Source organism: Ylistrum balloti, unplaced genomic scaffold, assembly GCF_031769215.1.
Source record: "Ylistrum balloti isolate Yb309-2 unplaced genomic scaffold, AGI_CSIRO_Ybal_v1 Utg370066, whole genome shotgun sequence".
NCBI lineage: Eukaryota > Metazoa > Mollusca > Bivalvia > Pectinida > Pectinidae > Ylistrum > Ylistrum balloti.
Window position 1 is genome coordinate 644,380 of NW_026782111.1, and position 14,703 is coordinate 659,082.

Below are 14,703 nucleotides of genomic sequence, written 5' to 3' on the forward strand. Positions count from 1 at the left end.
ACTGGAAGATGATCCTAAGACAAAATTAACATCATGAAAACAATAAGTGGTGCAAATCTTTCAAATAAACAACATGTATAAACTTAATTCATAAATACATCAATTCATTAATTTTCTGGATTTCAACTCTTAACTTAAATCCTGTAAATATGTTTCCAATATATAAATTTTGATAAATGTCAACTTAACACTTAAAATAATCAACAAATTGCTTAAAATATATGTATGTATGTAGGTAGGTATGTGTGCATGTGAGTGTGTGTGTGGTGGTGGGGTGTGTGTGTGTGTGTATATGTATGTATCAATACTTTATGAATATCAAGCACTTTATCAAATTTCTAGGAAATTAGTAAGTAAATAAGTAATTACATAAGTAAATAAACAACAATCAGAAATTGTGCTATCATATTTTAGGGCAATATGTTAAACACAAAAAACATTACTAATAAAATACTGTATAGCTGAAAATTTCTTGGGTCAAAATTTTTCATGATTTTCTTTGACAACAATCAAATTATATTTTTAAAAAATCAAAATTTCACGATCTGCATGTAAGAAGACATCTTATACACAGTGTCACATTATTTCATTGATTAAATTTTTGCGATCATGTTAATGTACCTCGAAATAGTGAAAATATCATCCCCTTGAAAATAATGGCTATATGGTATGGACTTTTACAGTCTGAGCTATATATAGTGAGCTGATGTCAATGATCACTTTACAATGAAGAAGATTGTTCCAACACTTGTTGAAACAGGCCATGCTGACAGTGTGTGTTTGATCAATGGACCAACAGCAGCAAGGTCAATGTTTTCACCTCGCTTGAAGAATTGTTGATCTCAGGAGATGTGTCTAGTATGGGAGCTTGTTGTAGGCTTCAAGGAGCTACAAACCTATTCCTTTGGCATTCAGTTCCTCTGTGACACGGTCAAGATAGTTGTCGTCTGGGTAACCAAACCTTCAATACAAGGGAGACAATACACTTAAACCAGATCTTGCACAAGTTTTTTTGGTTTTTTTAGATTTTATACCAAATTATGAAAAGAATTGGAAAGGTGTTTATTTTAGTTAGACTGTGAGCCTCTGTGAACAGAAAGATAAAAACTATGATCGGTTTCATAAATCTGATATGATATGTAACAAATTTCATATCCATTTGTTAGGTGATTTAACAATGATATAATTTAAAAATCATATTTTCATGTCATTAATAAACTTTGGATCTTCATTGTCTCCATTACAAAATCCTGTTGTAATTAAAGTCTGATGTTTATTTCTTTTTATTTCACAATTTAGAAATTTAAATAACACAAATTTTGAAGTACACTGTTAAGTGAAATAATGAGACAATGAAGAAATATATGAGAGATCACACAAGAAGTGATTACTGTATACAATATTTCTTTCACACAAGTTCACACAAGAAGTGATTACTGTATACAATATTTCTTTCACACAAGTTCTTTTTCAAAAATTGCAAAAGAGGCATGCTTTAGCTAGTATTTTTGTTTTTAACTTGTGAAAAATATTGATAACAAGAATGAAAGAAATATCACCTGCTAAACTAGGAGTTTGTGTGACCTGTTTCTACCACAATAAAAGAGCTATTCAGAGAAAGAATCGACTTGTTCTGTACCCATGTGTTATGTTTATGATAACAGCTGGAGGGTATTGATAGGACCTGTAGTGAAACGCCGCTAGTTAATATAAAAAACTGGAAATTTCAAAAATTCATTATATATACTAAAGGAAAAAAAAAACGCAAGTTTTTGTCCGATGGTAAATATTTCAAATGTTTTATGGATGATCATATCATTGTTAAGATGTTTATATTAATCCTTCATTACTGATTAAAATTTGATAAGTTCTGTTGTCTTAACACAGACGGCGTTGGCATGGATAGCGTTTAAACGTGGATACCCTGCGCCATTTCCTGATCAAAATCAATAGCGGGTGTGCCCACCTCGAGCTGCAGCCGCTGCTCTAACAGTCCTTACCATTGACCCCATCAAATTGTTTATGGTCCTTTGTGGATGTTATTCCACTCCTGAAGAAGGGCCTGCATGAGCTGAGTGACATTGTTTCGGACGCGCTTCCTGAGCCTCCTGTCCAGCTTGTCCCACAAATGCTCAATGGGGGACAGATCTGGACTGTAGGGTGGCCAGTCAAGTACTGGGACATTGTTTTGGTTGAGCAAGTTACGACACACCCTAGCAATGTGCGGCCTCGCATTATCTTGCTGCAACGTAAGGTTTCGTGTTTGGATTAATGGAAGGACATGAGGAATGAGGACCTGATCCCAATATCGGACAGCTGTAAAATTGCCTTGGATGCTCACGAGAGGTGTTTTCTTGCCATGATAAATCCCCGTCCAAACCATAACAGATCCTCCCTCGAATCTGTCGTTTTCTTTAACGCACGTATCAAAATATCGCTCACCGCGACGTCGATAGCAATGTTTTCGTCCATCTGACCTGTACAACGTGAACCGAGACTCATTCGTAAATAACACACGTCTCCAGCAGGCCGAGCGAAACCGATTTAGTGCATGTGCACGCAGCCATTGCATTCGACGTTGACGATGCCTGGGTGTAAGTTGCGAACCAACGTAGGGACGTCATGGCCTTAAATTGAACTCCCGTAACCGATTCCTAACTGTTCTTGGACACACTCAGCGACCATGAGTGCCTACAATATGACTTACTGTCTCCATCACTGTCTGAAATCGGTTACGTAGGTGTGAGAGACGTATGCCCTGATCTTGAAGTAGGTCAGTTAATCTTCCTGTGGCCCTGAAACGCCCAACTAATCGAGCTATCGTTGACTCATGGACTCCAAATTGCTTGGCGACGAGACCTTGCGATTGGCCCTGTAAAATTCAGGCAATAGCCCTACCCCTATCAACTTCGGACATTCGCAGCATGCAGCTTATTAATTGCCTTGGAATGAAATGTTGTGCACTGGATGTGTGCTGATCAAAACTTGGATTTGGTATGGTTTTCAAGTTGATAGCACGTGGTAGTGCTACGGACGCATGCTTTGTTGGAAAATCTGCTCAAATTGTGCAGCGTCGCCTGTGGTAACAGGTTGACCGAATTTAAACCGACGATTACTTAGACAGTACACTGAGGTATTTATGTGTCACATTTCCCAACATTTGGTCTACGGATAAAAAACTTATATTACCAAAACTGAACTTGCGTTTCTTTTTACCGCTAGTATATTTGGAAAGTGTATAATTTTTCACAAATGATATATAATTAACATGTTTGTTATTTTCATTAGAAATCCATATAAAATCACATTATAATAAAAATAATCACATATTACCAATTTTACACCTTTTAACTTCCATGAGTGCATGAAGCACCCTTGCAGTCAAAGTTCACTGAGTCAACCAATCAAAATGCTTTAAGAGATTTATCCATGTGTGATTTGTTTTCTTGTTTAAACATCTGTTGTAATGATAATGTAATTGGTACCTTGTGGGTTGAATAACACCAATTATTGTGGTAGAAATAAGTGTACCATAGTCACTGATATGTTTCAATTTTGACTTCTAACCTATCTGAGCCACCCTCGCGACGTGTCTTGTGATGGATGTCATTCCAGGTGACAACGTTATTTTCTCCTGTCGTTCGCGACTGACCAATGGTAAAAATCAGTCTTTGCTCAAAAGCTTCTTTGAGCATCTGGAGGACCTCACGACCCTTCTTCGTGCCAGGAAGGTACGCCTTACGATTGAGGCCCTTATAACCACATCTTGGGTTAGGGTGTTCTTCCTGTCTCAAAACAGAATCAGCATTAAATAAACGTACCTACTTTTGCAAATCAAGGATGAGGTGTGAAAAATTTAGAACTTGATGAATGGGAGAACCAAAAGAAGCATGAGTCTTGTAAATACTGAAATCAGTGAAAGGCCAGAGAATGAATGAATTCAGGAATTAATCAGAGTATCAAAAGTTGGAAAAATTTCACACAAAGAGTCCAAGAAAGGAAAAGTAAAAACCTTAAAGGTCAAAGTAAGGATGAGTCACAGACTTCAAAAGCGTAAAGGAATGAAGGAGTGAAAGGATGGACAAGTCAAAGCTGATAGCATAAAAAGACTTTGGTCAAAGGTTGTTTCCAGCAAAGTATTGTAATCCAACAATATCACGTGATGTAATTAAAGGATGAAGAAGTGTGATGAAATTAAAGGTTGAAGAAGTGAGATGAAATTAAAGGATGAAGTAGTGTGATGAGATTAAAGGATGAAGTAGTGTGATGAAATTAAAGGATGAAGTTGTGTGATGAAATTAAAGGATGAAGATGTTTTATGTAATTGGATGAAGTAGTGTGATGAAATTAAAGGATGAAGATGCATAATGTAATTAAAGGATGAAGATGTTTTATGTAATTAAAGGATTAAGATCTGTGATGTAATTATAGGATGAAGAATCAGTTATTAAAAGTATTAGTTATATTCAACTCACATCTTGTGTGCCATCTGAGAAAACATAGTTGATGATAAGTGTTTTATTGCCAGAATAGCCTGGAAGTGAGCTGTTCTCTTCATAGACGCAGGCGATTCCATCAACTGGCTGATCACCCTGTACAACTGTGTACACCGTGGTACACACTGGACAAACCGGCTTCTGCTTAAACGATTCAGAAATGCAATCTTTGCAGAACATGTGACCACATTTCTTTAGTTTCACTGGTTCATCAAAAGTGTCCATACATATTATGCAACCATCTTCTGTGTCATCACCGCATGTGGCCCCTGTGGATCCACCTTGCTTTGTGCTGTAATCTCCACCAATTATCTTCATATTGCCTTTCTTCTTGGTGACATACTGATCAATATCAAGAGTCCTTGAGCATGCCTTGCTTTTCCACTCATCAATTTTACGGTTTTGTTCTGGATTCAATTTCCTCATTGACCCTTCATATGGGATTGTGTCATAGTGTCCAGATACTTCAAACTGTTGTGTTTTACGAAGCGGGGTTGGCTGATGTGGTGGTGGCAGTGGCAAAGACCTTAGACTCAAAACCTTTTTGTTGAATGTTTCTTGCAAAACTTTGGTGATAACATCTTCCCTTAAGTCAACCAGATGAACTTCCTTCAAATAGATTTGTTTATTCTTCCAAGTGAACTCTTCAAAGGCTTCGAACATGACCTCAGAACACTTTTCAACATACTGTGGGGTTTCCAATGATCCTAAAATGTAAATAATTGTCTAATGTTATACAATTACTTTACAGCAGATTTTAAATTTGATCTGTAACTTATCATTAAAGTGTACCAAATTTTAGTTCAGAAGATGAATATCTGTAGGCATGACAAATCTTCTACCCCTCATTCCCTACAAGGAAAATGGAAATTTTGAGAAAGTTCAAAGGGCAATAACTCTGTAAAATGAGTGACCAGGAACTGAAATTTAAGCTTGTTCTGCAACTTGAAGAGGCAAGAGGCACTTGAAATTGCACTCAAAAATATTGCTTCTTATATCAGATTTGATAACTCGTTGTTTTATTGACTTTTACCTTATGCTACAAACCAATGTTGCGTTAGAATCACATCATGTTTAAAAGGATTGCCATTAAAAAGGTATTTCAAGGTCACTTGCCAATAGCAACCTTTAAACTCAATAAACTGCTCTCACGTCCAGAGACCAAATCCAGACTAGGGTCTATAATATCAAATCTTCCATCACATTGTATAAGTTTTTCAAATGATAGTTATTATGTAATTTGGATAATTATAGCTCAGATAAATATACTGTATATCACAATTATCATCTGTGGTTAGTGAACTTTTGCTACTTTTCATGATCTTTCTCAACTCCAAAGGGAGCATACAGCCAGAGCTGCCACTTGGCAATTGCAGTTGAGTTGACTGGAGCAGACAGAGAGAAAAATCTCATTCAAGGATAGTATACTTACACCTTACACCTACCTCTAGTTCCCTCTCACACATCCTCTGACAATCTCTCTGACATTTACTTGAACCCCACCCCCACATTGATATGGACACAACAGTTCATTGTACCTGCCCCAGGAATAGACATTGCCATCTTCTCTAGTGGCTGATAGTTTGATTTCTTCTTCCTCTTCTCATCCATTAATGCAAATTCATTGGCTTGAGCTAGGAGTCTTAAAACAATACTTTTCAGATATCTCAGTTGTTCAAGTGAAGGAGGAACAGAGCGCGAGAACCGATTCATGATGATGTAATAAATACATCGCAGATGTTTCATTTTATTTGGTTTTACTGTAGTGATTTGTCCAAGGTGTTTTGAAGAGAAAACATTTGAGATATCTTTAAATTTTGTCCACAGACTTGAACCATTTTCTTTTTCTAAAGCTGTAGAAATAGCTCCCTTTTTGTCTCTACCATCTGTGGCCACAATGGCTTCAACGTTACAATGAAGAATGTTTCCAGAATAAATCAAAACCTTCAACTTTCTTCTGAAAATGAAAGAACCAGCATCTTTTTTGACAGGAGGTTCAATGTGTTGTTGCCTTCCTCTGTTTTGTTGGCTATGATCATCAGGATACCCCTGACTACCATCACAACCTTTGTAACGACCCTGACCTCTTCCATAACTGTGGTTGTAATCTTTGCTACCTTGATGACCTGCATTACAACTAGATCCTCTGACACTTTGGTTATGACCTTGACTTCCACCATGACCTTGGGTTTGACTTTGGCTATGCCAGCGACCTTGTCTTGTGTTCCAATCCTTCTTGTCTTCCCAGCTCCTGTTGTAGTTGTCTCCTTTGTTAACCTCTGGATGTTGAGAAACTAACATGCTAGGAGATAATGCAGAGGGATTCTGTTTCCATTCTTGATAATACTGCATCACCATATTTAGGATCTCATCCTTAATATCAATGATATGGAACTCTTTGAGGCTATTCAGGTTGGCAACGTTTTTTGAGAAGTCAATGATTCCAAGGACATACATGGCAGCACAAAGGTCAGTGGGCACACCAAACAGTCCTGTAACACAAAATAGACTTCCACTATTTATAACCATTTTAAGAAAACACTAATGGACAAGAGGTCATGGGATCTGTATTGCTTACGTGGCTTATTGAGAATAGGATTTCAAAATGTCCCCTGTTGTCAGGCCCCTGTAAACAATGACCCTTCATTTATACAAAATTGTTTCCCATCACCCAAAGATGCTGCTGACCAAATATGGTCAATATCCACTTGGTCATTTAAGACTAGTAGCAATTTTTGAAAAAAGGTTGATAGACAACAGATGGACGATACACAATGGATGAAGGACAAAAGACAAACAAGAGGACAAAGTGAGCTAACAATCATATTGCTTGGTGTAGTATCATTGCAAACAACATGAATACATTGTGTGAATGTTTCAAGTTGACATAGATTTGAAAACCAGACAAAACCAAATATTGATAGATTAAATTTCTCTCTCACTGACTACAATCACTTGACAGTGTTACAGTATGTTTCATTCAAACTTTGCACTTTGCTATTCTGTGTCGATTGGTTCAGATTTGGTTCAATCTGTTGTCAATTGGTTGTCTGTGTAAATGTTTCTATGTCTTTATCAAACTGTTGTTTCGTTGTCTTTGTAAATTTGCTGTTTACTGGTTTATTTTTATTTGCTGTTTGGTGTACAATGCCAATTGGTTGTTGGGAGAGTAATATCAACCGGTTGTTTGGTGTACAATGTCATTCTGTTGTTTAGTAAACAATGTCAATCTGTTGTTTGGTGTACAATGTCAGTTGGTTGTTTGGTGACCAATGTCATTTGGTTGTTTGGTGCACAATGTCAATATGTTGTTTGGTGTACAATGTCAATCTGTTGTTTGGTGTACAATGCCAATCTGTTGTTTGGTGTACAATGTCAATATGTTGTTTGGTGCACAATGTCAATATGTTGTTTGGTGTACAATGTCAATATGTTGTTTGGTGTACAATGTCAATCTGCTGTTTGGTGTACAATGTCAATCTGTTGTTTGGTGTACAATGTCAATATGTTGTTTGGTGTACAATGTCAATCTGCTGTTTGGTGTACAATGTCAATCCGTTGTTTGGTGTAAAATGTCAATCTGTTGTTTGGTGTACAATGTCAATATGTTGTTTGGTGTACAATGTCAATCTGCTGTTTGGTGTACAATGTCAATCCGTTGTTTGATAGTCTTTTTAATTGGTTGTCAAGTTGTAGATTGGTTGTATGTTTGAATTTCTTGTTTTATATTCTGTACCTAAAGCCTTCTCACCTGAGCTTATAGGTGGCATAGCAACATTTCTGTATCCAGACTTCTCTGAAGTATTCAGTATTTCAACAACAGTCTTTCGGACGTCCTTCACACAGTCCACCTTATCTCTGTAGCTGTACCATTGAGGTCCCACTGCATGTATCACTCCATCATAATTCATAGCCCCTGCCCCTGTTACAACATTTTTTGTAACAGGGATAGTGCCATTCTTCTGAATGAATCTGTGGCATTCCTTGTCAAAGTTATGACCACCTGCTTTGGAAAGTGCCCCAGCTACCCCTGCTCCATTTGCCAGATGTTCGTTGGCTGCATTTACCACTGCATCAACACTCAGCTTTGTGATAGCACCTCTATATATTTTTACAATAAGTCCATTGCTGGTTCGGAAGGTCTTAACACCATCAGTAGCACGGGCCTCCCTGCCTCCACACACTACATCAGAATCACCTAAACCATATGAATGGTTGGAAAATGATCGGCCTTCTCTGCTGCTTGCTTTATGTCCAGTTTTATCTACAGAACCAGTTAATTTTTTTGTTGCTCGATAAAGGTCATTTTTATTTTTGGCATAAATTCGGAGGATATTTCCGTCCATCTTAGAGGGGATGCAAACAACTCCAACTTCCTTATTCAGAATTCTCAAAATGTCATCTTTAGACTTTATCTGACTCCGGCAATCTATCCCTTCAACATTCAAACCTTGTACTAGTTCCAGAAGTCTATCCACTTCCCTTTGACATTTTGTTTCTTTTGCAGGATTACAATAAATTTCTACTTTTGGTCCTTCCTGTCCTCTTTTGACTCTGAAAATTTTCTCTAAATCATTTAATTCCTCATTAAAAATTTCAAGCAGCTTTTGTGACTCATCTTCATTGAAACTCTTCAGTAATATCTGAAATATAAACAAAATAACATTAAGAAGTTAGCCCTGGGGACAATCTCCACCCTAGACAACAAGATAACTAATACAAAACAGGACAGCTACTTATGGACAACAAGAAGCTTCTAGATAACTGGATAACTAATACACAACAGGACAATGGATGCACACAAGGACATTTAATGGAAAACAGGAAACTTCTAATCAACATGACAACTAATGGACAACAGGAAACTTCTACACAACAGGACAACTAATGGACAACAGGAAACTTCTAATCAACATGACAACTAATGGACAACAGGAAACTTCTAGACAACATGACAACTAATGGACAACAGGAAACTTCCAGACAACATGACAACTAATGGAAAATAGGAAACTTCTAATCAACATGACAACTAATGGACAACAGGAAATTTCTACACAACAGGACAACTAATGGACAACAGGAAACTTCCAGACAACATGACAACTAATGGACAACAGGAAACTTCCAGACAACATGACAACTAATGGACAACAGGAAACTTCTAGACAACATGACAACTAATGGACAACAGGAAACTTCTAATCAACATGACAACTAATGGACAACAGGAAACTTCTAGACAACACGACAACTAATGGACAACAGGAAACTTCTAGACAACATGACAACTAATGGACAACAGGAAACTTCTAATCAACATGACAACTAATGGACAACAAGAAACTTCTAATCAACATGACAACTAATGGACAACAGGAAACTTCTAATCAACATGACAACTAATGGACAACAGGAAACTTCTAATCAACATGACAACTAATGGACAACAGGAAACTTCTAGACAACACGACAACTAATGGACAACAGGAAACTTCTAATCAACATGACAACTAATGGACAACAGGAAACTTCTAGACAACACGACAACTAATGTACTACAGGAAACTTCCAGACAACATGACAACTAATGGACAACAGGAAACTTCCAGACAACATGACAACTAATGGACAACAGGAAACTTCCAGACAACATGACAACTAATGGACAACAGGAAATTTCTAGACAACATGACAACTAATGGACAACAGGAAACTTCTAGACAACATGACTACTAATGGACAACAGGAAACTTCTAAACAAAAGGATAACTGCCAGACAACAAAATATCTTCTCTACATGATGACAACCATTGAACAACAGGGCAACTTCTAGACAGCATGACAATTTCTAAACAACATGTCATCCATTGAACAACAGAGCAAGTTCCAGACAGCAGGACCACTTTTACACAACATAATCTATGGACAACATGGCATCTACTGAGTCAGCATGACAACTTCTTTAAATGATGACAACATCTGGACATTATGTAAACTTGTAAACAACATGACAGCCAATTACTGGACGATGGGACAACTTTTAAGAGAAAATGATGATGCACGGCATCAAGCCATCTTTAAGTCAATGTGTATTGGATTACATGGCAATTTCTAGGTAGCGTGACAACTACTTGATAAGAGGACAATATCCAGTCATCATAACAGCTTCTATACAACAAGACAACTTCTGTACAATAGTGCAACTTCTATACAACCGGACAAGTGCTGGATAAGAGTGAGCCTTCCCGACAACATGACAACCTCTGGATATTAGATAAACAACAGACTAGCCTCCTAACACTGACACAATCACTGAAAAAAAATATTACTTGGTCAAAAGTGTGACGTTTAATTTACACCACAATGAATGAAAAGCATCTTTATAACATGACAACTGCTACCTAGACAAAAGGACAATTATTTGAAACAGGAAACAGGAAAAGTCAAACATGTCAGGAACTGACTTTAAGACAACAATTTACATGTAACTGACACCACGATTATCTTAAAGGATTGAATTTTCCTCAACCACCTCCTGAGGTTTCAATGGTATAGGTCCCTGGCAACACTCACAAGTCCTCGAAGGACAAAACAGCATCCTCAATACTCCAGGGGTTATGCTCACTATTGCTCTCTCTACCCCTGGAACATGTCATGGCAAAATTGAAGGTTCTATCTATACTGGATTTGCAGTTGGGTGTCTGTGATTTGTAATCTTCAGAGGATCAATTCAGCCTTTAATCAAATTACTTTGCTTGTGCCTTCAATTTTGCCATGAAACATTCCAGGGGTGCAGAAGTAAAAGTGAGCATAATCCCTGGTGTACTGACAATGATGAAACAGCTGTATCATTCATTTTTTGGCAATGTAATTCTATATATTTTATTGACCATTTCTCTTCATTTGTCTGTCTTTTGTATTGTTTCTTTCATCCCATCAATTGCTTACCTCTCTTGGTTCTAAATCCGGAATTAATTCACCATTGCTATCGATTATCTTCAGCTTTCCTGCCATCTTCCTGTGTTACACAGATTACTTATGCTGCAAATATATAATGTATTCATTGCATATAAACAAGAGGCTAACCTTGACTTTTTTGGAGGGGGTGGGGTGGGGGTGGGGGTTTAGTTTGTTGGGTTGTGGTTGTTCATATGTTCACAAATCAAGTCCCCTTTACCCATGGATACTCTTCACAGAATTAAGTGAAAGTTCTTTCAAAATAAGATTTTAATATTTCTTCTGTTTCTGCTATATAACCCTATCCCTCTTCCCCTAAATGGTCATACCCAAATATACACAGTATATCACATAGAGGTCACCTCAGCCAAGGGATTTTCAGACCATATATGGATGAAACCCTGACATTCCTAGAGTAATGAAGAAATATTTTAAGAATTTGCTAGATTTCTCCTTTCCAGTCTGATTACCTTCATCCCTAAATATACTTCTTGGCAAGACAACTTCATACAAACAGAAGAAACATTTTACAGCTTTCCCTCTATATCCCTTATTTGGCCCTGTCCCTGAAGCCCACAAGGGTCAGATCCACCATTTATACAAATTCAGTTCCATTGATGCTTTAGACCATATTCAGATAAAATCATGTCATCACTTAATAGGAATTTCAAAGGATTTGCTAATGTTCCACTACTGGGTCCTGTCCCTCAGATTCCTGAAGGTCTAGATCCACCATTTATGCAAAGTGATTCCAATTCAACTTAGGATGCTTCTGACCAAATTTAACCAAAATCAGCTCAGTTGTTTATAACTAGTAGCAAATTTTAGGAACACTTTACAGATGATGGATAGTCAGAGGATTGACATCACACCACGCCATAAGTTCAGTGGTCCTTTGGACCAGCAGAAAACTGAAACAGTATGGCACATCAAACAATTTTGATTGCATTTGTGTTTATTTTGATTTATCTAGTGGAGGACAAGATAATAAATATATCTATGGATTTATGGAATTTATATATATATGAAGTTTTGTGGTTAATCTAAGGGATTCTGACAGTTAAGGAACTATTAGCTGCAAACAACTAAAACATTTCTGCCAAATTCCTCTAGCCAAATCAAAGCTTGGTCTCTGGCATGATAACCCATGGCTCTACCAACTCAGACAAAGAAGTAAGCTCTGTCGCCTGGAAGAGAGGATTATGTTCAACACTGCGCAAATGTCAAACTGATCTTTCCTTTTAAAAGAAACCTTTGGATATCTGAAGTAAAATTTTTTATACTTTGGTCAGTGAATGTTATAGCAAATTGAATTTAATCAGAACTATCTACATATATAACAAGGAAAAATATACATTCCTATCAAGTTCCCGAACAGGAAATGACAAAACTATTGAGTGCCATTTTAGTATTTATCACAACAAAATGCCATACCACGAATTCATTTACTGACATAATTTATTGGAATAAATGCATCAAGTGATATCGATAATTCCTGAAAATTATCAAAATCAGTAATTTGATTTGCTGATATCATTTATTTGAATTAGTGATATCAATAATATGTTTAGTGATCTCATCAATTCATTGACATCATTAACTAAACTTAATTGATAACATTGAATACACAGAATTATCTTATCATTAAATGAATTATTGATATCAATAATTTGAAATGATTATATCTCTTAATGATATGAATAATTTGATTCATTGACAGCTCTGCAATTTGAGCCAAACAAACTTCCTGAAAGACAGACCCTGTATTATGTACATGTAACCGGGTTGCACATGGGTCTAAGAAAATGACTAGGACAACCAGGTCAGGTTCGTTCGTTTATTGAGCTTTACCACCTGCAATCTATATAATCCAAGTAGTAGCGTATAAAGATTGAACCTCGACTATGGGTTGCAGATCATACACCTTAACCCGATCTACTAGGATAAGTACTAAAAGGGTTTAGTTTCTGTATATATCACATTATTATGAGAGGTGAGAAACACACTTATCTCCAGCTAAGGCTCTTTTCCTTCTGACAATTTACACAAAGAACTTTCCCTCCAAAAATACAGCAAATAAAATAAAAGGTCAATTAAAAGTTCATGTCATGGGTCAAGTTAGTTATGGACATTACATACAAATGTCATGCAGACAAGACATGGACAGTACAGGTAATACTGAACAATACTTAGGTAGGTAGGTCACATGACCATACCTATACCAGGGTTTTCCATAAGAGCCGGTCGCCAGCCAATTTGACCGGCTACTTTGATCATTTGCCCGCCTACACCAATCCAGTTCCGTATTAATGTTCTGTACACGACTACACGTACACGGCAGGCCAGCATCCTACTTTCACTACACAGCCTACTACTAACAAAACTATGGAAAACCCTGCTATACATAGAACATATACAACACTGATACTCCATTAAGTGGTTACCACTTTCCATATACATCACCAGTGCCTGTGTATAGATATAACCAGTTCTTACTCTGCCTTACACATAATACAGGTGCACTGCAATTATACACTAAAAATTCGTCAATATATACTTAGACCCTAATTTGCATAATAACTTTACAATACACAACTTGGCCTACATGTACACTAATCTAAAATACAGTAAATTAACTGAAAAATAAATTACATTATTGAATTAGGTGAAATAGTTCACCTGGTCACATACAATCCACAACGACCAACTCATTTTAAAAAAAAGATAGGTAAAATTGTTTAGAAATGCAAGCAATGCGTTGCCTATATTCATCTTATATCGTACACAAATAAAAATATTCGTTCCTTCTGAATCCTACATCATACTTGAGATATTTTCACGGAAATTATTTATCTGTCAAAATATTTGCCGCGTGGTGTAGACGCCAGAGGAACTCCCTTTAGTACCTGTACACAGAATTGTGGACAATCCATACGTGTTCAATCATATGACTAAATATCCATAAATTTGTGTATATCTTACAGCTATTGATTTTCACGATTCAGATTGTCAATTATTAGCAACAGAATCATCATCCGTCATTCCACAATCGATAAGCGGAATTTGAAACGAAACCGAAAGTAGGTAATTCCAACACCAATACTGGACCATGGGAGACAACTCCTTTTTATCTAATTTGAACTAATATGAAAAATTTTGAATAGATACTGGTCATGAGAGCATCGATATCCATATCGATGAACTATATACAATAATGACTTGTTTACTTCTGATGTACACTGTATTA

At 36.7% G+C, this 14,703-nt stretch overlaps 1 protein-coding gene across 1 annotated transcript; it reads right to left on the reverse strand.

The window, feature by feature from the left end:
• Positions 1-584: 584 nt before the first annotated feature.
• Positions 585-14,398, reverse strand: LOC132549586 (uncharacterized). The gene is made up of 7 exons (XM_060213527.1): positions 14,363-14,398; positions 11,448-11,540; positions 8,248-9,139; positions 6,035-6,988; positions 4,476-5,203; positions 3,568-3,785; positions 585-961 (listed from the first exon to the last, which is right to left on the reverse strand). The coding sequence occupies exons 2-7, from the start codon at positions 11,511-11,513 to the stop codon at positions 889-891; spliced, it is 2,931 nt and encodes a 976-aa protein (XP_060069510.1). The 5' UTR covers positions 11,514-11,540; positions 14,363-14,398; the 3' UTR covers positions 585-888.
• Between the last annotated feature and the right edge of the window lie 305 nt (positions 14,399-14,703).